Source organism: Dipodomys merriami, unplaced genomic scaffold (genome assembly GCF_024711535.1).
Source record: "Dipodomys merriami isolate MVZ:Mamm:240054 unplaced genomic scaffold, mDipMer1.0.p SCAF_8, whole genome shotgun sequence".
Lineage (NCBI taxonomy): Eukaryota > Metazoa > Chordata > Mammalia > Rodentia > Heteromyidae > Dipodomys > Dipodomys merriami.
In genome coordinates, this window is record NW_027206401.1 from 11,138,732 (window position 1) to 11,163,338 (window position 24,607).

Below are 24,607 nucleotides of genomic sequence, written 5' to 3' on the forward strand. Positions count from 1 at the left end.
GCCTGCCTGATAGCAAGTGAGAAGCTGGTTAAACCCTGGTACCATAACACAGAAAAATAAAAAAGAATAAGCCCGGCGCCAGTGGCTCATGCCTGTAAACCTAGCTACTCAGGAGGCTGAGATCTGAGGATTACAATTCAAAGCCAACCCAGGCAGGAAAGTCTGTGGGACTCTTATCTCCAACTAACCACCAGAAAACCAGAAGTGGCAGTGTGGCTCAAGTGGTAGGTCGCTAGCCTTAGCTGAGGGACAGTGCCCAGGCCCTGAGTTCAAGCCCCAGCACTGGCACAAAAAAAAAAATCACTATGAACACACACACACAAAACACAATAACAAAAGAAAAGGCTAGGGCATGCCTCAAGTGGTAGATGCTTGCTCAGCATGTACAGGCTCTGGGTTCAAAACCACTTCCCTCCTTTTCAGTTTCTCCATTTAAATTCTGAGCCATGGAAGATAAGATCCCAAAGGCCATTCGTTGACATGGCTCTGTTTGACCCACACCCCTTCATTTCCGTGCATTCTCTCACAGACCCGTTTCATCAATACCATGAAATATAAGCCCTTGGTGTTTCAGCTTTTAAAGACGTTCAAATCACTCCTCCTCTGGTATCAATAATGCAATGATCAGGCAGGAGGAGTAACAAGAATAGACATGCTGCTTTCAAAGACTGTCCTATTATTCGCCTCTCCTCTGTTTATCCGCTCCCTTTTATCTTTAACATGGCTAGGAATGAGAAAGTAAAGGGCTACTACCCTAAAGCATACTTTATTTTTGTTTTTATTTTTTGCCAGTCCTGGGGCTTGAACCCAGGGCTTGGGCACTGTCCCTGAGCCTCTCTGTGCTCAAGGCTAGCACTCTACCATTTCAGCCAAAGCATCACTTCCAGCTTTTTCTGTGTATATGGTACTGAGGAATGGAGCCCAGGGCTTCATGCTTGCTAAGCAAGCACTCTACCACTAAGCCTGTACTTTTTTTTTTTTTTTGGTGCCAGACCTAGGGCTTGAACTTAAGACCTGTGCAGTCCTTGAGCTTTTTTGATCAAAGCTAGCACTCCACCACTTCAACCAGAGCTGTATTTCCAGTTTGGGTGATTAGTTGGATTTAAGAATCTCACAAACTTTCCTACTTGGGCTGGCTTGGAACAGTGGTCCTCAGATCTCAGCCTCTTATTCAGCTAGGATTACAGACAGGAGGCACCAGTGCCTGGCTCAAAGCACCCTTTTACCCAGAGCTGATTAACCTGGACAGCTAATCAGTCCACGTGCACTTCTAATGTCTTCCAGTGAAGCTTTGCCAAGGAATGGCACCAGGGCCAGAACCTGTCCCGCAGAGAGAAAAACAAATATGCTGTCAGTGCAAAAGCCCACAGACGCTGCTGTTCTATGCATTGAAATCTTTGGAGGAAAAGGTAATTATTTCAATTACTAAAGAGAATCTTCTTATAGATATGAAAACAGGATGGTCCCCAGTCTCTAGATTCTTTAGAAAATCATTGCATTTAATCTGTCTCAAGTTAGATTCACCCCAAATACAGAGTCCACATAACTTATTTCCATAACAAGAAAAACTTCAGCCTGGTGTCAGTGGCTCACATCTATAATCCTAGCTACTCAGGAGGTTTAACTCTAAGGATCATGGTTTGAAGCCATCCTGGGCAGGAAAGACCAAAAAAAAAGTATTAAAAAATGTCTGCTTTTCAAATACACAGATACAACGAGCAAAAGTATCTAGGACAGTTGTGAAAACATTAAGCTGCCAATGCAAGCCCTGCGCTTCTGCTAGTTCAGGGCAGGGTTCATTTTCCTCCTTCACTGAGTTTCCAAGCTGAGAAGATGAGCTGTAGCTCAGTAATTGAGTGCTTGCCTCCTTGGGAGGGAGAGAGGGAGAGAAGTAGAGAGGGAGAGAGAGAAAGGGAGAGAGAAAGAAGGAAGGAAGGAAGGAAGGAAGGAAGGAAGGAAGGAAGGAAAGAGAGGGAGAAAGAAAAGAGAGAGAAGGAAGGGAGGGAGGGAGGGAGGGAGGGAGGGAGGGAGGGAGGGAGGGAGGGAGGGGTAGGAAGAGGAGTGATGGAGGGAAGAAGGGGAGAATAGTGTTCTTAAATTTTCTTGAGTAGATTGCCACCATGTGGTGACAACTGGAAAGGCACACAGGGTCCGTTCACTTGCAAGTTCACATTTCTGAACTGTCTTAAACTATGGCTCATGCCTGTAATCCTAGCTACTCAAGAGGCTGAGATTTGAAGATCACAGTTCAAAGCCAGTCCGAGCAGGAAAGTCCACAAGACTTATCTCCAATTAGCCATCAAAAAGCTGGAAAGGGAGCTATGGTTCAAGTGGTAGACAGCCAGCCTTGAGCAAAAAAGCTCAGGGACAACTCCTACACCCTAAGTTCATGCTCTATGACTAAGAGACAGACAGACAGACAGACAGACAGACAGACACACACACACACACACACACACACACACACACACACACACACACACACACACACACACACGCAGACATACAACCAGACTGAACCTGCTCTTCTTTCCACTCTGTCACAGCAACGTGAGAAATGTGTTTTTCCATCACCCTTCATTCTAGTCCAAGACCCCAGTGCATGCATGGAATCTCATGCTGTACTGAACTCTATTCACACTGTGCATTTGTACACACACAGGGTGTGATAAACTTACACCCCTTTCTTTAGAGGAAGCCCCTTGCGGCATCTCTGAGAGCTTCTAGGCATAGCTACACTGTGGATGTGGCCTCCCCTCCCCGTTTGAAGAATGAAACCACGGCGACCCCCACACTTGACTGAGAACCAAGGCTACTAAATGACTGACAGGCGGGTGGCACATCCAGTGTGCCTATGCTAAACAGATGACTCGGAGAGAAAGTCATAATACCAGCTGTTGTCAGATGATCGTATCTACTGTGCTCAAACTCTAGGCTTTAATCAAATAATGTAGTAAATTACTGTAATAAAGTTTCTGATCTTAAATCCCCAGGCCATTCCTAAAAACAAACCCCACTTGGTACTGCATCTGTACTCCTAGGACTTTTGTCAGGGCTATTTCATCAACATTTCCAGGTCAAATTGCTGACATGTTAATTTTCCTTCAGCATCCTGTCCTGAGCTGGTTGAGACATTCATAAAATGAGTCAGGATCCGTCCCTTCTTTCCCATTAGCTGGAGACAAGGTTACATTAGAACAGTCTGCTCTTTGGGTGGTGGAACTCCTCTGAGAAACAACTTGTCTTTTTGTCTGCTTGTTTGGTCAGTGGCTGAGTCAGTGTTTTTAATGGTTACATGGCTATAAAACCCCACCTAAGTCCACTCAGGTCACATGTCTCTAGGAAAGCCTTCACTCCACACACATTTTCACATGTACAATGCTGTAGATATAGTTACTGGGCGCTGGTGGCTCAGGCCTGTAATCCTTGCTATTCAGAAGGCTGAGATCTGAGCATTGCAGCTTGAAGCCAGGTGAGGCATGAAAGTCTGTGAGACTCTTATCTCCAATTAACCACCAACTGGAGCTGAGACTCAAGCGGTTGAACACTAGCCTTGAGCACAAAAGCTCAGGGACAAATGCCCAGGCCCAGAATTCAAGCCCCAGGACTGGAAAAAAAAACCAAACAAACCAAAAAACCCTTTCATTCTGTAATTATATTTCCTTGTTCATTCCTATGACTGTTGGTGTTTTGTTTTATTTTGGCTAGCTATGTGTATATTTCCTAGTCTTGCCCATGAATTGTTTTTTTGACTCTGTGAATAATCTCTCTCTATATATATTTGTGTTTTTAAAAATCTGATTAATATTTGCTGTTTTGGGGTTTTTCTTGGTCGGTTGTGGGGCCTGAACTCTGGGCCTGGGCGTTGTCTCTCAGCTCTTCAGCTCAAGGTGAGCACTCTAGCACTTAAGCCAAAGCACCACTTCTGGTTTTCTGGTGGCTAATTGGAAATAAAAGTCTCATGGACTTTCCTGCCAGGGCTGGCTTTGAACCATGATCCTCAGATCTCAGCTCCCTGAGTAGCTAGGATTACAGGCGTGAGTCACCAGTGCCGGCTGAATATCTGCTTTTTATCATGTATATCCTTTGAGACTTCCTGTTGTTCTTTATCTGTTAACTTCTTTTTTGTATGGTACTGGTACTGGGGGGGACTTGAACTCAGGGCCTGGAGTTAGCCCTTCATTTTAACTAAAGGCTGGTGTTCTACCACTTGAGCCACCGCTCTCCTCCTGACTTTTGGAGATAATCTCACAGAGTTTCCTGCCTCAAGCTAGCTTCAAACCTCAGCCTCCTGAGTGGCTAGGATCCCTTTCTCTAAATCTATAAGTGAACTGCTCAACGCGGCCCTGCTCACCACACTGACCTTGGTTTGCAGCTGAGGTGTCTCCCACGAGGAGCTCATGGTCATGGAGCCTTTTCTCTGGAACAGGCACTGCAGGGCACCTTGCAAAGACCCAGGAGCCCCAATCACCAAGACCTTCTTCCCCTCTAAGGTGACACCTGCCATGGAAACAAAAACCTAACATCACCATCGATGCTTCCCAGCTTTCCTTCCACATAGCATGAACTGAGAGAAAAAATATCCTTTAATAAGTGGAAACAAGAGGTTTATTTCTTTTTAGCTGCTTTTTTTTTTTTTTTTGTTCTGTTCTGTTTATCTGTCTTTGGGAGTGTAAGTAGGGCACAGAAATGGAGGGACAAAAGGTGAACAAATACAACAGTGTTGCTCACTGGATACTATGTTGAGAATGAACTATACAACTTGTGGGTGGGGATGGGAAGGAAAAAATGGGAGAAAACCAGGGAAGGGGTGACATGGTACAAAAGGAAATATACTCTTTAAAATATACTCTTTAAAATAACTATAAAAAATGAAAAATTAATAAAATATAAAATTAAGAACAAGAGAAAAAAAAGTGATCTCAGTAATAACCCTGTGGTATGAAATAGAGGTGGAAGCTGGAATCAGTCAAGATTTCCTTTCCATACCTCTTGATTCCAATTCTTATTGCTGACTTTTTTTTTTTTCTTTCTTTCTTTTTTGCCAGTCCTGGGGCTTGAACTCAGGGTCTCGACACTGTCCCTGAGCTTCTTTTGTTCAAGGCTACACTTGAGCCACAGCACTACTTCCGGCTTCTTCTGTGTGTGTGGTACTGAGGAATCGAACCCAGGGATTCATGCATGCTAGGCACGCACTCTACCACTTAGCCACCTTCCCAGCCTTGCTGACTTTCTTTCTCTACATTTTATTGGCCAAAATTTCCTCTTCGGGAATTTTGGTAAAGTGGCCTGAGCCACTGTGGCCCCCCAGAGGTGGAAGAGCACTGTAGATCTGAGTTAGCTCCAAATTCTAACTGAATGGTTTCTGACCACAAGGGCAGATTCTGCAAGTTAAGCTCTTCTCTGAACTCGACTTTGTGCTTTTGTAATTTTTGTTCGATGGTTGCATGTTTCGGGTTAAGGGGGAGGGATATCTGTCTCTTCTATTCAAACTAGTCTACGTTCCTGAGAATGTTTAAAACTGGCTGCCATTCACCATTACTGACTTCTCTTTTAAAATGATCAAATCAATCTCACTAGTAAATGCCTCCATCCATTCATTTGTATCATGTACTTGTAACTCCCAAACTAAAGGATGAGAATAAAGTCAACATTAAGGACCACTTTCATCCTTTAACTAGAATCTCCCAGAAACAAATTTTTATTTTTAAAATGATCTAAACAAAGCTGGGTTCTGGTGGTTTACTAGTAATCCTAGCTACTCAGGATACTGAGATCTGAGGACAGATTCGAAGCAAGCCTGGGCAGGAAGGTCTATGAGACACTTAGTTCTAATTAATCAGCAAAAAGCTGCAAATGGCAAGTGTGGCTCAAATGGTAGAGCACCAGCCTAGAGTGAAAAAGCCAAGTAAGAACTCAAGGCATGGGTTCAAGCACCAGTACCAAAAGCAAAAAGAAACCAGATCTAAATAACAATATATAGAAAACAGGACTAGAGTGGGGATGTGGTGTTAGGCCTTGAACTCAGGATCGTGTGCTTTACCAGGCAGATGCTCTACCCCCTGAGCCATTGCCTCAGCCTGAAAAATAGCATTTCTGAAGAAGCAACACACCAGACTTTTCAGCGAGTTCGATTGTAGCTCTGGCGACAGGTGACACAAAGCATTCGTGGGCGTCTCCACGGACCAGCTTCCCCAGGTTGATGTCTGTCACTCTGAACCAGAAAACCAGAGAACAGGTCAGTCAAAACCCAGTCAAAGGCATTCAGTGGCCATTCACACGTGATCAGCCTGGTAACATCCGAGTGAGTGTCTGATAGAAAGGATGTGTTCAATGCGTTACAGAGCGGACACAAAGGCCAGCGGCTTCCGGGAGCAGGCCAGGACCGGCCCGAGGCCACACAGTGCTTCATGACTCCCCACGTCCAACAACACCTTCCAAGGCCGACCTCAGGAGGGCACCCCTTCAATCCCCAGTTCAGATCCAGCCCGATCTTACCGATCTCCTTGAAAAACCTAAGGAGTAAAGTAAGTGACCACAAACTCTCCATCATTTCTGTGCCTTTCCTTCCCTTAATGAAACTGGACGAAGCATTAACTTAGGACATCCATGACTGTGCAGCCTGAGCTGATGGTCTCACTCCAGATTAGTAAGGAAAGGAGATACTTAAGAAGGCTTTCTTCATTCCCAATTTTTTTTTTCTTTGTTGGTCCTGAGGCTTGAGCTCATCCTGGGTGCTGTCCCTGAGCCTCGTTGTGCTCAAGGCTAGCACACTACCACCTGAGCCACTGAGCCACTTCTGGCTTTTTTCTTAATAGTTTATTGGAGACAAGAGTCTCACAGATTTTCCTGCCCTGGCTGGCTTCGAACCATGATCCTCAGATCTTAGCCTCCTGAGTAACTAGGATTACAGGTGTGAGCCACTGACCCAGCTTCATTCTCTACTTGTATAAAAGATTTGAAAGTGCGGGCTGGGAAGGTGGCTCAGTGATAGAGCGCTTGCCTTGCAAGCGTGAGACCCTGGGTTCAATTCCTCAGCACCACATAAGCAAAAAGAAAAAAAAAAGCCAGAAGTGGCGCTGTGGCTCAAGTGGTAGAGGGCTAGCCTTGAGCTGAAGAGCTGAGGGACAGCACCCAGGCCCAGAGTTCAGGCCCTACAACTGGACCCAAAAAAAAAAAAATTTTTTTTTTGGAAAGTACACCCTCATACTTTCCTGTCTTGGAGATTTTCTTATAAGACTCCTTCTCCCTTTATAGTGATACTTTTTTTTTTTTAATCTTTTTTTTTGGATCCGTTTGTGGGGCCTGAACTCTGGGCCTGGGCGCTGTTCCTCAGCTCTTCAGCTCAAGGTTAGCGCTCTACCACTTGAGCCACAGCACCACTCCCGGCTTTTTTCTTTTTGCTTATGTGGTGCTGAGGAATCGAACCCAGGGCCTCATGCATGGAAGGCAAGTGCTCTACCACTGAGCCACCTTCCCAGCCCCTCCTTTATAGTGATTCTATTAGAATTTCTTGTTGGAAATTTCTGTGATGATTTTGTGTGTGTGTGTGTGTGTGTGTGTGTGTGTGTGTGTGTGTGTGTGTGGCACCTCCTTTATAGTGATTCTATTGGAATTTCTTGTTGGAAATTTCTGTGATGATTTTGTGTGTGTGTGTGTGTGGCCCCTCCTTTATAGTGATTCTATTGGAATTTCTTGTTGGAAATTTCTGTGGTGTGTGTGTGTGTGTGTGTGTGTGTGTGTGTGTGTGTGTGTGTGTGTGTGTGTGTGTGTGTGTGTGTGTGTGTGTGTGTGTGTGTGTGTGTGTGTGTGTGTGTGTGTGTGTGTGTGTGGCACCTCCTTTATAGTGATTCTATTGGAATTTCTTGTTGGAAATTTCTGTGATGATTTTGTGTGTGTGTGTGTGTGTGGCCCCTCCTTTATAGTGATTCTATTGGAATTTCTTGTTGGAAATTTCTGTGGGGTGTGTGTGTGTGTGTGTGTGTGTGTGTGTGTGTGTGTGTGTGTGTGTGTGTGTGTGTGTGTGTGTGTGTGTGTGTGTGTGTGTGTGTGTGTGTGTGTGGCACCTCCTTTATAGTGATTCTATTGGAATTTCTTGTTGGAAATTTCTGTGATGATTTTGTGTGTGTGTGTGTGTGGCCCCTCCTTTATAGTGATTCTATTGGAATTTCTTGTTGGAAATTTCTGTGGGGGGTGTGTGTGTGTGTGTGTGTGTGTGTGTGTGTGTGTGTGTGTGTGTGTGTGTGTGTGTGTGTGTGTGTGTGTGTGTGTGTGTGTGTGTGTGTGTGTGTGTGTGTGTGTGTGTGTGTGTGTGTGTGTGTGTGTGTGTGTGTGTGTGTGTGCGCGCGCGCACTGAACCCAGCCTTATAGATGCCCAGTCCCACAAGAACTTTTTAAGCTATGTTTGGGTCTACCCCCAGCCAGGATAAAGAGAGAGTAAAGCTAGGGGAGCTGGTGGCTCACATTGTAATCACACCTACTCAGGAGGCTGAGATCTGAAGATCCTGGTTCAAAGCTAGCATGGGCAGACAAATCTGAGATACTCATCTCCAGTTAACCAGCCAAAGGTCAGTAGTGACGGTATGGCTGAAGTGGTAGAGCGCCAGCAAGTCCACATACACACACCCACATACAGAAGGAGCCATGGTTGCTATAAAGCGGCAGGTTCTCAATGCAGCCCCTGAAGAACACACCAGGCCAGGGATCTCACTGCATGTGTGCTCATCAGCTTGTAGCCCTGAGTACATTGAGCTCATTTTGGCCTCAGTACCAAATAGCTCCATTTTTCCATGTAGGGAAATGGTGTTTTTAGTCCTCAGGAAATATGCTGGTCCCCCACTGTAGACTGGGGTACATGCTTACATCATCCCACAAGAAGGCTCAGAGAGCAGCACCAGACACACACCTGGCGTTTATCATCCCTACCTGTCCCTGCCTCACATTGTAGCTAAAGATTTGGGTGTCATCAATAAAAGACTTTCTCTCCACAGGTCTGGGTCTAAGAGAAAATATGATACTGCTGGAGAATCAGGTCTCAGGTTTTTTTCCCTTTGGTCTGACACAATTACCTCGGAAAACCTATTTAGTCTGAGGACTGACTACAGACGCCGAAAGACAGAAACGTGTTAAGTAAAAATGCCAGTGTGATATCTTTTCCCACCGCGGCCCATGTACTACAAGATGTCTGACTTGTGTACCTAGAATCTACAGCCATAAAACTCCTAACATATTCTAAACGATTACTTTTAGCTAATTACTGACATAGCCACACAAATTAGTATTCAGAAAAAACATCAAAGTAGGTAATGACTTTGTATAAAAGTGGATTCTCACACGTTTTCTATGTTCTTACCCATCCACGTCTTTCTCCGGTTTCAGGGCGTTGAGGACTTTGCTGCTAATGGAGTCCTCGGAGATCTGAAGGGCAAGGCCGTGAACTGTGGGGTTCTCATTCATCTTCAATATTTCACTTATGATCTACAGAGGAAAGAAATCAGATTTGTGAAAATAAGACACGACAAAGAATTTAATACAAAAGAGTAGTGATCTGCCACCTCAAATAACAACAGTATTGTGTACTCCATATAGATGAGGTTCAAACAGCTACAGACCGCGTGATTCTATGTGCAACTGTCCACTTTACACGGTTTCACTTGTTTTAATTATCTGAAGCCAACTCTGCTCCCAAAATTCCAGTAATAAATAAATTATAAGCTAAAAATTTTTAAAAAACAACACAACTGGGAGAGATAAGGAAAAAGATAACATTGTCCAAAAAGAAATATATCCGTTACCTGACTTACATCACTGTAACCCCTCTGTACATCATTTTTATAATAGAAAGTTTTTTTTAATTTAAAAAATAAATAAAAAAAATTCAGACAAGGCACTAGTGGCTCATGCCTGCAATCTTAGTTACTTAGGAGGCTAAGATCCTGAGGATCACGGCTTGAAAAGTCTCTGAAATAACCAGCCAAAAGCTAGACTGTAGGCATGGCTGAAGTGACAGAGCACCAGCAGAGAGAAAGCAAATCAAAAGAACATAAGACCATGAACTTGAGTCCAAATACTATCCCCCTCAAAACACATCTGTTACTGTTTCTTTCTACTCCTTGTTGAAGACTTTGGGGAAAAACACATCTTGCTTTTCATCTTGCTTATAAAAGCTCAAAAGAAGCTTGTGGTTTGTGGTGACTTTACAGTTCTTACCACTGTACCCAGTGCCAGAAATGAACAAAACCAAATCAGATTCAGCTGAGATGCATGCAGGGCAATTCCCTATCGATGATCACACTTGAACACACGGCCAGTTTCCAGGCAGGAATTGAGCTGCACTGCACTGTTCAGCTCAGCTCAGCCTGTGTACTTCCCACACCAACAACCTCTTCCCAACCCTGGGGACCTCACCAAGCCCCTGGCGCCCGCACAGACTCTGGATCTGAACTGTGTACAGGAAGCACTTCCAAAGCCTGTGATAGTTAAAACCCAGCACGCACCGAGCCAGCTTCAGTTCGCATAAAAGTATTGGCTCCGAGGGAGTCTGCCCATGCATAGGCCTCACGGGGAGGAAGCTGTGGGTCACCATTTTTGTGACATTGCCTAGCAAAAAAATATGTAAAACTATAGTTTTTTGACTTAGTAGAGGAAGAGAATGACATGTAGTTCACCACATGAGAAAGAACATTTAAAAAATTTGTTTCATTTTTTTTGTATTCTTTCATTCAAAAATATATTCTAGGTAAATGCTTTATATCAGTTCTGATTAAGAAAACACAGCTAACTGTGAATAAAAGTGCCCTCATATGCTGGATTTCCTAACAGTGAGAGGAGACTCCTCCAACCAAATGGTAATAATAACGTAATAGTAATCACATGGTAATAATAACATAATAGTAATCACATAGTAATAATGTAACCAAATGGTAATAACATAATAGTAATCACATAGTAATAATATAACCAAATGGTAATAATAACGTAGTAGTAACCAAATAGTAATAATATAATCTTAGGAGCAGTGACTGGTATGAAAAACAACAAAGCCCACTGAATGGGGTAAAAGGCCAGCAGTGTGAGAAGCAAGCGGGCAGGCAGCAATTCGGAATGAAGGGAGCCACCATCTTTCCCTGTACCTAGGATCTGGAAGAACAAAGAACCAAAACAAAAACAATAATGTAAAAAAAAAAGTCGTACTAACTTAAGGTATTCTTTTTCAACATAGTAATACCACATGAACTTATTTTACCAGATATTTGCCAAAGAAAAACAGGAATAGAGGTAGAAATAGACACAGTGTTAGGGATTAATGTTAATGAATAATAAATGATTCCTTGTTTTGTTTTTAAAAAAGCCAGGGGCCCATGGCTCAAGCCTGTAATCATAGCTACTCAAGGGGCTGAGATCTGAGGACTATGATTTGAAAGCAACTCAGGCAGGGAGTCTTTTCCCCAATGAATCACAGAAAAAGGGAAGTAGTGCCATTGCTCAAATGGTAGAGTGCTGGCCTTGAAGAAAAGGAGCTTAGAGTTCAAGCCCCAGGATTAGGGGGGTGGGAATGGGAGTCAAGCTGAGAGGGGTGGTTCACAGCTCAGCATTTGGGAGGCTGAGGCAAGAGGATGGAAAATTGTAGCTTGAAGTACATAGTAAGTCCCTGTCTCAAAAACAAACAAGAAAGGCAAACAATACAACAAAAAAGTAAAAATAAAATGAAATAAAATCCCTGCATTCAGTAGGCTGAGGCAGAAAGATCTCTAGTTCAAGGCCAGCCTGACTACATGGCAAATTCAAGGCCACCTTTCTAAGCCAGCCTTGACTACAGAGCACGATCTCAAAATAAACAGATACACAGTATATAAATAAACGTCAAGGGCTAGCAAAACCTAAAATAAATAAATAAATAAATAAAAATGCTGTTTTTTAAACTGCAGACTGTGAGTGTCCTGTAAATATACAAGTCATTTTTTTTCTTTCTTTCTTTTTTTTTTTTGGTCGGTCGTGGGGCTTGAACTCTGGGCCTGGGCGCTGTCCCTCAGCTCTTCAGCTCAAGGCTAGCGCTCTACCCTTGAGCTACAGCACCACTTCCGGTTTTCTGGTGGTTTATTGGAGATAGGAGTCTCATGGTCTCTCCTGCCCGGGCTGGCTTTGAACCGAGATCCTCAGATCTCAGCCTCCTGAGTAGCTAGGATTACAGGCGTGAGCCACCAGCGCCCGGCACAAGTCATTTTTTCTGTTACTGTTGATGTCAAAAGTGCTTTACTATGTGTATTTAATAAACCCATGATTTTAAGTGTAAGAATAAGTGAGCCATGGCCTCCTGGTATAAAGACTACATTTCCGGGGGTGGGGGAAGGCTGGGAAGGGATGTGAAGGGTAAACAAAGGAGGAGGCTACAATGCTTGGTAAGAAATGTACGCATTATCCTGCCCATGTAATTGTAACTCCTCTGTACAGTATGTTCACAAATAAAATTAAATTAAATTAAAAAAAAAAGACTACATTTCCCACCCTCCCTTGCAGGGTGGCAGGACTGAGGTTGGAGCCAATGAAAAGGGGGCAGAATTGTGACTTTCCCTTAAGGAAAGAGGGTGATGCTTTGCCTTTATCCTTCCCCTTCCTGGCTACAGATCATGCTGAGCTTGATCCGGACCCTGTGATCCAGAAAAAGAGGGAAGTTCTGAACTCTCCCTTCCTTACCCCCACTTCTGTACACTGTAACAAACTGCTTTTCCCCATAAAACTGGACGGGACCCACAGTTTGCCTAAGACAGAGACTATAACCAACAAACCTGCCTCATCAGGGATTACCTGGAGCCCCACTGACCAATCAGAACAAAACCTTTCTTAACCAAACTGGTCAAGCCTCTCTCCTAGATGCCTGAACTTTAGGTTAGCCAAAGCCAGCACACGTCCCCTCCTGAGAACAGGCCAACCTCTGGGAACAAGTCTGATCTACTACCCATCAAGAATCCATTACCCCTTTCCTCAGACCTTTCTTTCTGCCTTGTTTACTCTTTCCTAGAGAGGAAGGCCCCAAGGTCAGAGCACTGTACCTACTACGATGCAAACAGATGTCCACCCACAGTGAGCTTGCCAGGGTTCTAGTCACCTCACAGCTGTGGTTCAAAACTACACCTTCTTTTATTTAATAATGATGATGATGACAATTCAGAAAAGTCAGGGAAGTCACCAAGTGCCACATGTCTCTACTATCTCTCACATGTCTCTACTCCACATGTCTGGTACTATCTGGGGGCTCACTGGCTGGGTATCTTGGAACCTATTTCCTTTGGGAAAAACTGGGGTGTGGGGGGGAGTTACCTAGTAATCCTTCTCTTCTTTAAACAGTTCCTTTCTATTCCTGACAATAATCTTTTCTTTTCTTTTTTTGGTGCTGATTCTGTGGATTGAACTCAGGGCCTCTCACTCCTACAAGTGCTCTACCACTTGAGCCAAACCTCCACTTTCCACTTTTTGCTAATTAATTGGAGAAAGAGTCCCACAGACTTTTCTGCCCAGGCTGGCTTTGAACCTTGATCCTCTGATATCAAGCCTTGTAAGCCATCGGCTTCTGGCTTACAATAATCTCTTTGAACAACTCTCCTTACCAGTTTTGCATTACTCTTGACCCTGGCTGGGACATTGATGTGACAAATAGAACTGACTTCTCTATCTTGGGCTACGAGGTAAACTGCAGTGGGGGAGGGAGGAGCTGAGCCTCCAATGACTACTGCCAAGAATTGCTGACTTCCAAACTGTATTCAAGTTCAAGGGTAGCCTTTTTGTTTTGTCTTTGTAGCTGGTCCTGTTGCACTCAGGTCTTGGGCACTGCCCTTGAGCTTCCGTGCTCAAGGCTAGCACTCTACCACTATGAGCCACAGCTCCATTTCTAGCTATTTTAGTGAATTGGAGATAAAGTGCCTCCCAGATACTTTATCAGCTCAGCCTCCTGAGTAGCTAGGATTTACAGGTATGATGCCTGGCAGAAGTAGTCCATTATTTAGTTAAGATTTTGTTATTTAAGATTCTGTTACACCTTAACAAAATACTAAAAAGCTGGCACTTGTGGTGTCAAGGGGAGGGTCATGGGGAAGGGGTTAGATGAATAGAGAGTGAAGACTGGGTAAATATGGTCATAATATTCAATGTATATGTGTGAAAATAAAATTAGGAAATTGGAGGGGAGGGTGGGGTTGGGAAGGGGGGAGAATGATGAAAGGGGTGACACAGATCAAGATGCATTGTGCTCATAAACGGCCATGTTGGAATGAAACCCTCTACACAACTCCTTAGTAATAATTTTTAAAAATTAATTTAAAGCCAGATGCCGGAGGCTCACACCTGTAATCCCAGCTACTCAGGAGGCTGAGATCTGAGGATAATGGTTCAAAGCCAGCCTGGGCAGGAAAGTCTGTGAGACTCTTATCTCCAATTAACCACCAGAAAACTGGAAGTGGCGCTGTGTTCAAGTGGTAGAGCACTCGCCTTGAGCTGAAGAGCTGAGGGACAGCGCCCAGGTCCAGGGTTTAAGCCCCATGACCAACCAAACAAAAAAAAATTAATTTAGAAAAAAAATTGTTACCTGAAGTGTCCATGAATTCTAACCTGCTCTTCAGTGCCACAGCCAGCCGGAGGAAAGCTGGCAGGGAAGACCTAGCCTCGGCGGCAGTACAGGGAACGTGGTCCAGCTCGTCACCAGTGCCGACAGCAGCCACACTGACATGACATTGAGGAAGGTGGTGGCAGAAATTACTAGAACACATGAATAGCAGAGGAAGGGAATCCAGGTGTTTTATATCAACTGCCTAAGAAGTCCGAGAATGTTAGCTTGGTAAAAGGCACAAAGATCACCTTGTCCTGTTCTGTTGTTGTGTCCAGAAATGCCAAAGAAATGGTCCAAGGTCAAAGACCTTGGCAGGACAGAACAAGATCAGAGCCAGGTCTCCAGGTAGGCACAGCCCAACAACTCCGCTGGACAATGCTGAATGAACAGCTACATCACCATGTCACGCCAGAACAAATCTTCAGTGAAACATACAGGGAGAAAGACCAGAGAGCAACACAGCAGAATAGACTCTTTCCCCTGAAAATCCAGCCATGAAAAAAAAGCTGTCATAATTAGGACATACTCACAGCTCTCCCTACAGAGGAATGATAAATGGAATTACCTCATCTTCTCCACAGTCTGGAGGAAGGCAGACGTAGGTGATGTTCAGACCAGCCTATGAGAGAACACAGGGTTCTCAGTCATGGTAAGAGCATACACTGTGAAGAATTATAATAGAGTTTAAGTCATCAATCCTTACCTCTTCAGCTAAACTCTGGTTGATTTCCTGCATCGAGTTGTCATTGCCTGCCTAAGAGGAGAGGAATAAGAGAACAGAATTATGGGGGAAATACCTTGACACAGCCCGTAAGAGGACATGGGACTAGATTTATGATCACAAATTATCTAATTACAAATTTGATATGGAAAGTGCAGGGGGAAAAAAGAGTCTTATTGCTTGGAAAAAGGTAGCTGGGCGCCAGTGGCTCACACCTATAATCCTAGCTACTCAGGAGGCTGAGATGTGAGGATCGCCATTCAAAGCCAGCCTGGGTAGGAAAGTCTGTGAGACTCTTATCTCCAATAAACCACCCGAAAACTGGAAGTGGCACTGTGGCTCAAGCGGTAGTACGCTTGCCTTGAGCTGAAGAGCCCAGGGACAGTGCCCAAGCCCAGAGTTCAAGCCCCATGACCGATCAAAAAAAAAAAAAAAAAGGTGTAAATCACTTGTACTTATGAATATACTAATTTCTAGATGTTTGAATTATATCACAAAAAAAATACACTGGGTGCTGGTGGCTGCTGAGATCTGAGGATTGCAGTTCAAAGTCAGCCTGAGCAGGACTGTGACTCATCTCCAACCACCAAAAAGCTGGAAGCAGAGCTGTGGCTCAACTGGTAGAACACAGCCTTGAGCAAAAAAGATCAGGAAACTCTGAGTTCAAGCCCCAGGATGAGCATACATGCATGCGTGTGTGCACAAGCACAAATGTGCACACACATACATACATAATATATATATTATCCCACACATTATAGGACATATAAAGGCATCATTACAGACAGGCGCTGGTGGCTCATGTCTATAATCCTAGCTACTTAGGAGGCTGAGATCTGAGAATCACAATCAGAAGCCAGCCAGGGCAGAAGGGCAGACAAGGCTATGAGACTCTTATCTCCAGTTAACCACCTTAAAACCAGAAGTGAAGCTGTGGCTCAAAGTGGAAGAGCACTAGCCTTGAGCAAAAGAAAAAAGCTCAGGGATAGAGCCAGGGCCCTGACTTCAAGCCCCACAACCAAAAAGAAAAAGGAAGAAGAATAAGAAAGACATCACCACACAGGAACATCCATCTAGACACAGGACACCATTTTAAAGACTGTTCTCTGCTGGAAAGCCAAAGTAAGCAAGCAGACTCCCAGGCAGCCCATTTTCCTTGGTCTGTTTTACCTCAGCTTTCTCTGAGGGTTGTGGGGTGTAGATCCCATTACCCCCAAAGAATGTCAGGACCAGGCACACAGCAATACAATCTGAAAGAACGGTTTCAACAGACCTTCAGGCTGCTATTTTTGATCCACTCAGAGCCAAGACCTACTGTAGCAGTCCAGCTGCTGGCCCTATCAGCTTCCAGACTTGGCTCAACTCGTTATTTTCCTGCACCTGTTGCTGCAGGAGGATGCCCCGACACCCTGGCAAGCAGTGCCAAAATCATGGCAAATGGTGCCAACTACAGCTCAGACTGAAGAGGCTGAAACCAAACAACACAGAATGCAAAGTCGTTCTGACCCAGTGGTGAGACTTGGCAGGCAGGCTGAGAAGACGGGAGCGGGAGGATGACCAGGCATGCGCATGCGCACATGGAGCCTTTTCCCATCACCTCCCATCACTTCTGCTAAGCATCGATGAGCACGCACGACTCACCAGATATCTGTTGTAATGGGATGTGATGTATGTGGAAGCCTACTTCTGACCTCAGGTAGACATCCATCCTCAGCCAGAAGGACTCAAGCCAGCCAGTATCTAACCAAACAAGCAACCAAAAGCTTGACAGAGTCACTGGGCACCAGTGGCTCATGCCTGTACTCCTAGCTACTCAGGAGGCTGAGATCTGAGGATCGCGGTTCAACGCTAGCCCAGGAAGTAAAGTCCATGAGACTCTTATCTCCAATAAACTACTCCGAAAACTGAAGTGGCGCTGTGGCTCAAGTGGTAGAGCGCTAACCTTGAGCTGAAGAGCTGAGGGACAGCGTGCAGGCCCAGAGCTCAAGCCCCACAACTGACCTCCCCCCCCAAAAAAAATCTCAACAGAGATGGGAGCCAGCCAGTATCTAACCAGAGCCACACAGACCAAGATCGCAGCTGCTCTTGCTCGATGCCGCGGCAGCTGGCGTTTGGTTCAGTGATTGCTAATTGAAAGGCAGTGCCCCTCGCTCTCAGCTTACCTGAATGATGGCGAGAACTGGCTGAAAGGCAGGGTTTTTCTCTTGTAATAAACTCAGCACCTCTTTCGAATTCTGGATGACTTCTCTACATGGAGAAAGAAAAACAGCATGGGTATTTCTGCGTTGGTGAGTACAAAGGATGGACACAACACCTGCACTTACAGCCTTTGTTAAAAAGGAGGCGCAGAGGGAGAGGGAGAGAAATGGTGACACCAAGAAATCTTAATGCAGCCAGGCTTGGTGGCTCACGCCTGCGGTCCCTAGCTACTCAGGAGACTGAGATCTGAGGACCACAATTCAAAGCCAGCCTCAGTAGACAATTCCATGAGATTCTTTTTGATTTTGGTCAGTTGTGGGCCTGAACTCTGGGCTTGGGTGCTGTCCCTCAGCTCTTCAGCTCAAGGTTACCGCTCTACTACTTGAGCCACAGTACCACTTCCGGCTTTTTCTGCTTATGTGGTACTAAGGAATCAAACCCAGAGCCTCATGCATGCAAGGCAAGCACTCTACCACTGAGCCACCTTCCCAGCCCCTCCATGAGATTCTTATTTTCAATTAACCAGCAAAAAGCTAGAAATAGAACTGTGGCTCAGGTGTGTCAGTTGTAAGCAAAAAAAGCTAATACAGAGCTCAGGCCCTGCATTCAAACCCCAATACCAGCATATACACACATGTACATACACATATACCCACACAGAAGTGTTTGCACACATACACAAATAATCCCAGGCTTAGTGGTAGAGTGCTTGCCTACCATGCATGAAGCCCTGGGTTCCATTCCTCAGTACCACATACACAGAAAAGGCCGGAAGTGGAGCTGTGTCAAGTGGTAGAGTGTTAGCCTTGAAGCTCAGGGACAGTGCCCAGGCTCTGAGCTCAAGCCCCAGGCCTGGCAAAAAACAAACAAACAAACAACAACAACAAAATCCACAAATTAATAATCCTATTCCTCCACCAAAGTCCTCTAGCACATTCTACATCTCCCCAACCCAAACCTTGGGTCCACAGGAAAAGAAAAGAAATAGAGGTGGGGAGAAAATAGTGGGAAGAGAGCGTGGGGGCGGGCAAGTGATAGAGCAGGCTGAATTCCAGGGCCCAGAGGTTGAAGGAGGAATGTGAGGGAAGGGAAGCTGCCAACTGCAACGCAGGGGAATTGGCAACACCTAGAGCTGCTCCCACTGACAGCTCCTCACAGCTGGGAGCAGCTGGATTGGTGCTGAGTCCCTACACGGCCTGCTATGGCCACCTTCCACATGCAGCCTCAGAGGTGCCAGGGCCGGGGTGGGCAGAACTCATTACGGTGAGAAATAGGCTTTTTTCCTGGCCTCTGTCTGACACACACTGACACACACACACACACACACACACACACACACACATTCTTACCCAAGTTCAATGTCTTCAACATTAAGATCTTGTTAGGTCTGGTTTTCTGCAGTGCTGGTACTGAACCTGGGGTGTCACACAATGCCAGGGAAGCGCTCCGCCACCCAGCGGTGCCCTCAGCCCCCAGGCTCCCTTCACACACATCCTCGCCCACATCAGTTTCCAAAAAGTGCAAGGGGAAGAAGTTTTGGCCAGATGTCTGAGCAGCGGGTCTTGCATGGCATCACAGGACATGTACCCAGAGGGCACTGCCCGCTGGGCAACCAGAACTCATGATCAGTACGGGCAGCCTCTAATATGGCTGGGCTAGACACAACATGGAGATTAGCAGATGACAACCAGGGAGCATCTGCTTGCTTTTACACGCTTGGGATAAAGTGTCTAATTCCCAGCAAAGAAATGGCATTGTAATGGAGTAAATGGGACCGTGCGGGAAGTTTATAAATCACCGTGTAAGCAGCAGCTGAAAGCCGCTTGCCCAATGATGGGTGACAAAGTCCTCATGCCGTACTGTCTCTCAGCCTGGTAGAACTGCTCATCTAGGTCAGGCTGGTGCCTAATTCTGCTTGGTCTGGGGAGGCCCTGGAAAAGGTTGGGGGAGGTCTGCAAACAGTTCTGGGCCTAAGAATGACCTGGAAAGCATGGTAAAAAGGTGTGGTTGCCAGGTACCAGTGGCTCAGGCCTATAATCCTAGCTATTCGGGAGGCTGAGATATGAGGATTACAGTTCAAAGCCAAACAGGCAAGAAAGTCTAGGAGACTCTTATCTCCCTCCAACCACCAGAAAACCCAAGTAGCACCACAGCTCAAACAGGTAGAATGCAAGACTTGAGCAAAAAAGCTCAGGGATGGTGCCCAGGCCCCAAGTTCAAATCCTAGGACCGGGGGGAAAAAAAAGTTTGATTCAAAAAGTCAGGTGAAGGGCCTCATGCATGCAAGGCAAGCACTCTACCACTGAGCTACCTTCCCAGCCACAAATGAATAAGACTTTTTACCTTTTTTAGTGCCAGTTCTGGGACTTGAACTCAGGGTCTGTCCCTGAGCCTTTGTGCTTAGGGCTAGTGCTTTACTGCTCTGAACCACAGTGCAATTTCCAGCTTTTTAGTAGTTAAGTAGAGATGAGAGGTCTCACAGACTTTCCTGCCTAGACTGGCTTTGAACTATGATGCTTAGATCTCAGCCTCCTGAATAGCTAGGATTACAGGCATGAGCCACCAGTACAGGCATGAAACATTATTTTTAAAAAATTGAATGTGTTGGGGCGGGGGGAGGATGGGAAGGGGAAACAAAGGAGGGAGCTACAATGCTTGATAAGAAATGTACTCATTATCTTGCCCATGTAATTGTAACCCCTCTGTACAGTATTTTCACAATAAAAAATAAATTAAAATTAAAAAAAAAAGTCAGGTGAATGGACTTTTTGGACAAGTGTCCAGTTGGACCTACCCTGATACACTAAACACATACCAATAAGGCCACTTTCCCCAGAAAACACCTCTTGACTAACCTTATTAATCCAGTAGCTGTTTGTAGCTTGTTTAGAAGTCATCCAACTTTTTAAATAGCTGGGGGATGCAACATTGTAACCAACAAAGCTAATAAAATGAAATGAACTCAGCTTCTCACAGTTTAACATTTGCATACATGTTCCTACAGGAACAACTAAGCAAGCAAGACATAGCATGCCCAATAGCATCAATGTTTCCAGTTAGAGATTTCTTGCCCTAGGGCCTGGTTAATTCCTGGGAAAAGCAATGTGTGTCTTTAGGTGACTGTTAAGTGTTGCAAACACTGAGAATTCTCCAGTTAAAGATAACTTATCACCTTGGTGCTTTATCATTAATCACTGCTAATTACAGCAGACGCCTCAGTAACCCCTGGCTCTCACAGACTGGGTAGGAAGCTCTAGGTCAGAATGACTTTCCCAGTTTCCCCATGGAAGGCGCTGGACCACCAGAAAACAATGTAAGTGTAATTCAGAACGCTATTTATCAGCCTGATGCACTGGTGAATCCCACCAGTAATCATAGCTACTCAGGAGACTGAGATCTGAGGATCGCAGTTTGAAGTGAGCTAGGGGAGGAAGGTCCATGAGCAAAATGAGCAAAATACTCAGGGATAGCTCAGGACTGGCACCAAAAAAAAAAAAAAAAAAAAAGGATTATATTAGTATGCTTTCTTAAAACATTTTTTAATTATAAAGGTGATGTACATAGGGGTGTTTGTGTTTTCTGTGATTATTAGCATACTTAACTAACTGCTCAGATCAGAATACTGCAAAAAGTAGGAAAAGGGCCAGGCCACTTTAATAGACATCTGCCTCAGTCTTGTGCTGCTACAGAATGCCAATAGACATTGATTTCTCACTGGCTAGGAGGCTGGGAAATCCTGTGAAGGTGCAGGTATCTGCAGAGGGCCTCCTTGCCACACTATGAGGTGGCTGAAGGCAGATGGCCAGGACAGCTATGAGGGTGCAGACCCATCCTTGCCCTGAAGAACCCACTCTCATAATACCAGCCCTGTGGCCTCCGCCCTTCTGACCTAGTCACCTCTTAAAGGGCCCCTCTGTCAATGCTGGTACAGGTGATCAAGTTTCCAACACTTGGAAATTGGGGTGGGGGGGGACATTCAAGTGATAACAATATCCTTAGATCTCAGCTTGGTGGGTAGCTAGGATTATAAGTGTGAACCACCAGTCCCCTGCCCCGCCCCACTGATAAACGTGTGTGTGTGTGTGTGTGTGTGTGTGTGTGTGTGTGTGTGTGTGTGTGTGTGTGTGTGTGTGTGTGTGTGTGTGTGTATCCTGGGGCTTGAACTCAGGATCTGGGTGCTGTGCTCAAGGCTCGCACTACCACTTGAACCACAGCTCCACCTGTCAGCACTGTCTTTTCTTCGCTGTTTATCAGTATTGAGAGAACTTTTAGACTTACTTAGACCATAAGCCATTCATGAAAACAGCAAAACAAGGCATTCTACACCTTCACACTCAGGAGGTGACTCTTGACTGTCCTGCAGTTTGGTTGTCAGTCACCTTGTTCTCTAAGGGTATTAGTGATGTATCATTGTGGAAAACATGATGACATTTTTGCCCACGTGTATATGTGTCTCCCTCCCTCCCTTCTTTCCTTTGTGTGTGTGATTCAACACAGGATCTGCACATGCCAGGCAAGCCACATCCCCTTCTCCCCCTTTTGTTTATAGTTTGTTTTTGATCTATCTAGGGTCTTGCCATCTTTGCCAGAACTCAGCCTTCTGAGTAGCTGGGATGAAGGGAGGTATCACCACTACTTACTCTGAGAAACTTATATAGAGAAAGGGTTTATACTGACTCACACTCCTAAAGTTCCAGCACAAACAAGGAAGCTTATGGCCCTGAGCCTCTGGCAAGAGCAGCACCAGGGCAGTGTCTGCAGAGCAAAACTTCTACTATGAGCTGCAAAACAGAGGGAGAGCACACAGTCATCCATCCTCCCCCGTGACACACCCTCCCTTGATCAAGGCCCCGCCTCTCACTGCCCACAGGAAATCCACACGGTGGCTCAAGCCTTCCACAGGCAGATTCTGGGGATCAAATCCAAACTGCAGCACTAGGGTTTTCATTACAATGCTGACACCCCTTCTGCAGGTTCTGACACGGTGACCTCCTGGTCTCTACCGGGTATCCACAGATGGTGGATAAGTGACAACCAGAGATGGTGTTACTGCCTCAAATGGCCTTCACATGATTGTTGACCCCAAGGGGTTATGGTCCTCCAGTCACCTTGAGGAGTAACAGGTCATTCTTCAACACTTCCATCTCATGCCCCTGTATCCAGCACTAGCAGCCTTAGGGACTTCAGGCGTGGCTCAAGTGGTAGAGAGTCTGCCTGGCAAGTTAAAGTTCAATCCCCAGTACCTCAAAACAAGCAAGCAAGCAAACAACCCCTCCCCCCCAAAAAAAACCCTTAATAGTAAAAACGACCATAGTTAAAAGGAAGAATCCCTCTGTTCTATATGTCCTCATTGAAGCTGGAATGACCTGGCAGCCTCATTTAATAAACAAATAAACAAACCTAGGACACACAGGGATCAGGCCTGCAGGTGCACTGACTCACGGTGTATCAACCACTTCCCAAGTGCCTACCACCACACAGGCTTGGCACTGCCAAGGACTGAGAGACATTTCGAGTGGGCGGTTAGGCGAGACAAACAGGGAATCAGGGACCAAGAGCTTCCAGGAAAGGGCAGCGACCAGTGCTATCTAAAATACAACAGGGAGCCAGGGGCGGCGGTGGACGACACCCCCAAACCACGGAAACGGTGCTCAGCTGAGTGCTGACATCTACTGATTCCAGAGCAAACCCAACGTTCAAGACTCATCAGCCACCCCTCAGAAAGTGACCCCAGAAAGTCACCAGCCAGAAGCAGGGAAGAAGGCAAGGGGGAAAAGGGATGGTGGGAAAGAGGATGGGGAGAAGGGAAGGGGGAAGAAGGGGAGAGATAGACTAGGGGAGAGGGGAGGGGAGGGGAAGGCAGGAGAGGGGAGGGCAGGAGGGGGGAGGAGAGGGGAAGGGAGGGCAGGGGAGGGAGAGGAAGGAAGTAAAGGGAAAGGGAAAGGGAAGGGAAAGCCTTTCAGAATAAAAGCTACGGGTGGGCAGGGAGGTACTAGTCCTGGGACACAGGGTGGGGGCCGGGGTCACCGGCCGCCGGGGCCGCCCTTCTCACCCTCACCTCCCCAGGATCGGGGCCCCGGGAGGGGGGCTGAGGGTGGGGGCGCGGCGTGCTCCCCCGAGCCTCCGGATCCGGCGAGAACTCCGTCCGCGCTGCACGAGCCACTCGGAGCCTCCCGAGCAGGATGCTGGGGACGCGCCCGCCGCCCGCGCCGCGTCCCCGCGCCGACCTCACGGGCGGGCCCGCCGTCGCTCTTCCTCGCCGTGGCCTAAGTGGGAACTTGGGCGCGGGCGGCCTCACCTGGCTGGGGGGGGGGGGGCGGGTCGGAGAAGCGCGGGGTCCCCCCTCCTCCCGTCCTCCTCCTTCCCCTCCCCTGCTTTCCTCCTCCTCCCGCCGCGCTCCCAGCCGGGCGGCACCGCCCCTTCCCTGCCGCTCTGCGCCTGCGCGGTTGCATCAGCGCCCGCGGCCGGCGGCGCACGTGGAGCGGGGCGTGCGCTCCGTGCGCACGGCGCTGGCCAAGGATGCTCGCGCCCGATCCTGGGCCCCGGGGGGGAGGGGGCCCGGTCCTCCCCGGGCTCCCCGCCCTGCCTCCCCGCGCAAACCTCTCCACGGCCTCCGCAAGTTGGCACCAAGCACTCGCGGGTCCTGCCCTGAAGATCGCCCGGGTCCCCGCAGAGAGCGGCTCCCCCCCCACGCTCCCCATCCCGGGGCCGGGGTCGCCGCCGCTGGCGGGAATCTGGGCGCGCGCCCGGCCGAATACTCACCTGACCGTGGGGTCCCCGGCGGGGGGCGCCGGGCTGCCGGGGCCGCGGCTGCTGCAGGCCCGGTCGCCCCCGAGGCTGGCGCGGCAGGGCACCCGGAGGCGGCGCGGCGGGCCCGGGGGCCGCGGCGGGAGGCACAGCCGGCGCAGCAGGAGCGGCAGGCGTGCGCTCATGGTGCGGCGAGGGCGGGGGGCGCGCGGCGGCGGAGCCCCCGGGGCGCGGAGATGCGGTGCTGCGGAGCCGAGCGCGGGCGCGGGCGCCGCCAAGTTCCTCCCGAGGGTGGCGCGTCTCGCCGGGCGGGCCGGTAACGGGGCGGCGGCTGGAAGGAC

General features: G+C 47.1%; 1 protein-coding gene across 5 annotated transcripts in view; it reads right to left on the reverse strand.

The window, feature by feature from the left end:
• Positions 1-24,348, reverse strand: part of Mthfd1l (methylenetetrahydrofolate dehydrogenase (NADP+ dependent) 1 like) — a 138,842-nt gene extending 114,494 nt beyond the window's left edge. For 2 of the 5 annotated variants that reach the window (XR_011369431.1, XM_070010927.1), the window contains exons 1-7: positions 18,869-18,946; positions 17,483-17,567; positions 15,303-15,353; positions 15,165-15,218; positions 9,353-9,477; positions 6,114-6,214; positions 4,364-4,500 (exon numbers count right to left, since the gene is read on the reverse strand). Coding sequence is in view for 4 of the 5 variants with exons in the window: in XM_070010927.1 (XP_069867028.1) it covers positions 4,364-4,500; positions 6,114-6,214; positions 9,353-9,477; positions 15,165-15,218; positions 15,303-15,335 (450 nt within the window). In the remaining variant the exon portion in view is untranslated. Of the gene's footprint in view, positions 1-4,363; positions 4,501-6,113; positions 6,215-9,352; positions 9,478-15,164; positions 15,219-15,302; positions 15,354-17,482; positions 17,568-18,236; positions 18,305-18,868; positions 18,947-23,577; positions 23,656-24,281 lie in introns of those variants that run through there. The other 3 variants (XM_070010930.1, XM_070010929.1, XM_070010928.1) reach the window with 3 other exon arrangements.
• Positions 24,349-24,607: the final 259 nt, after the last annotated feature.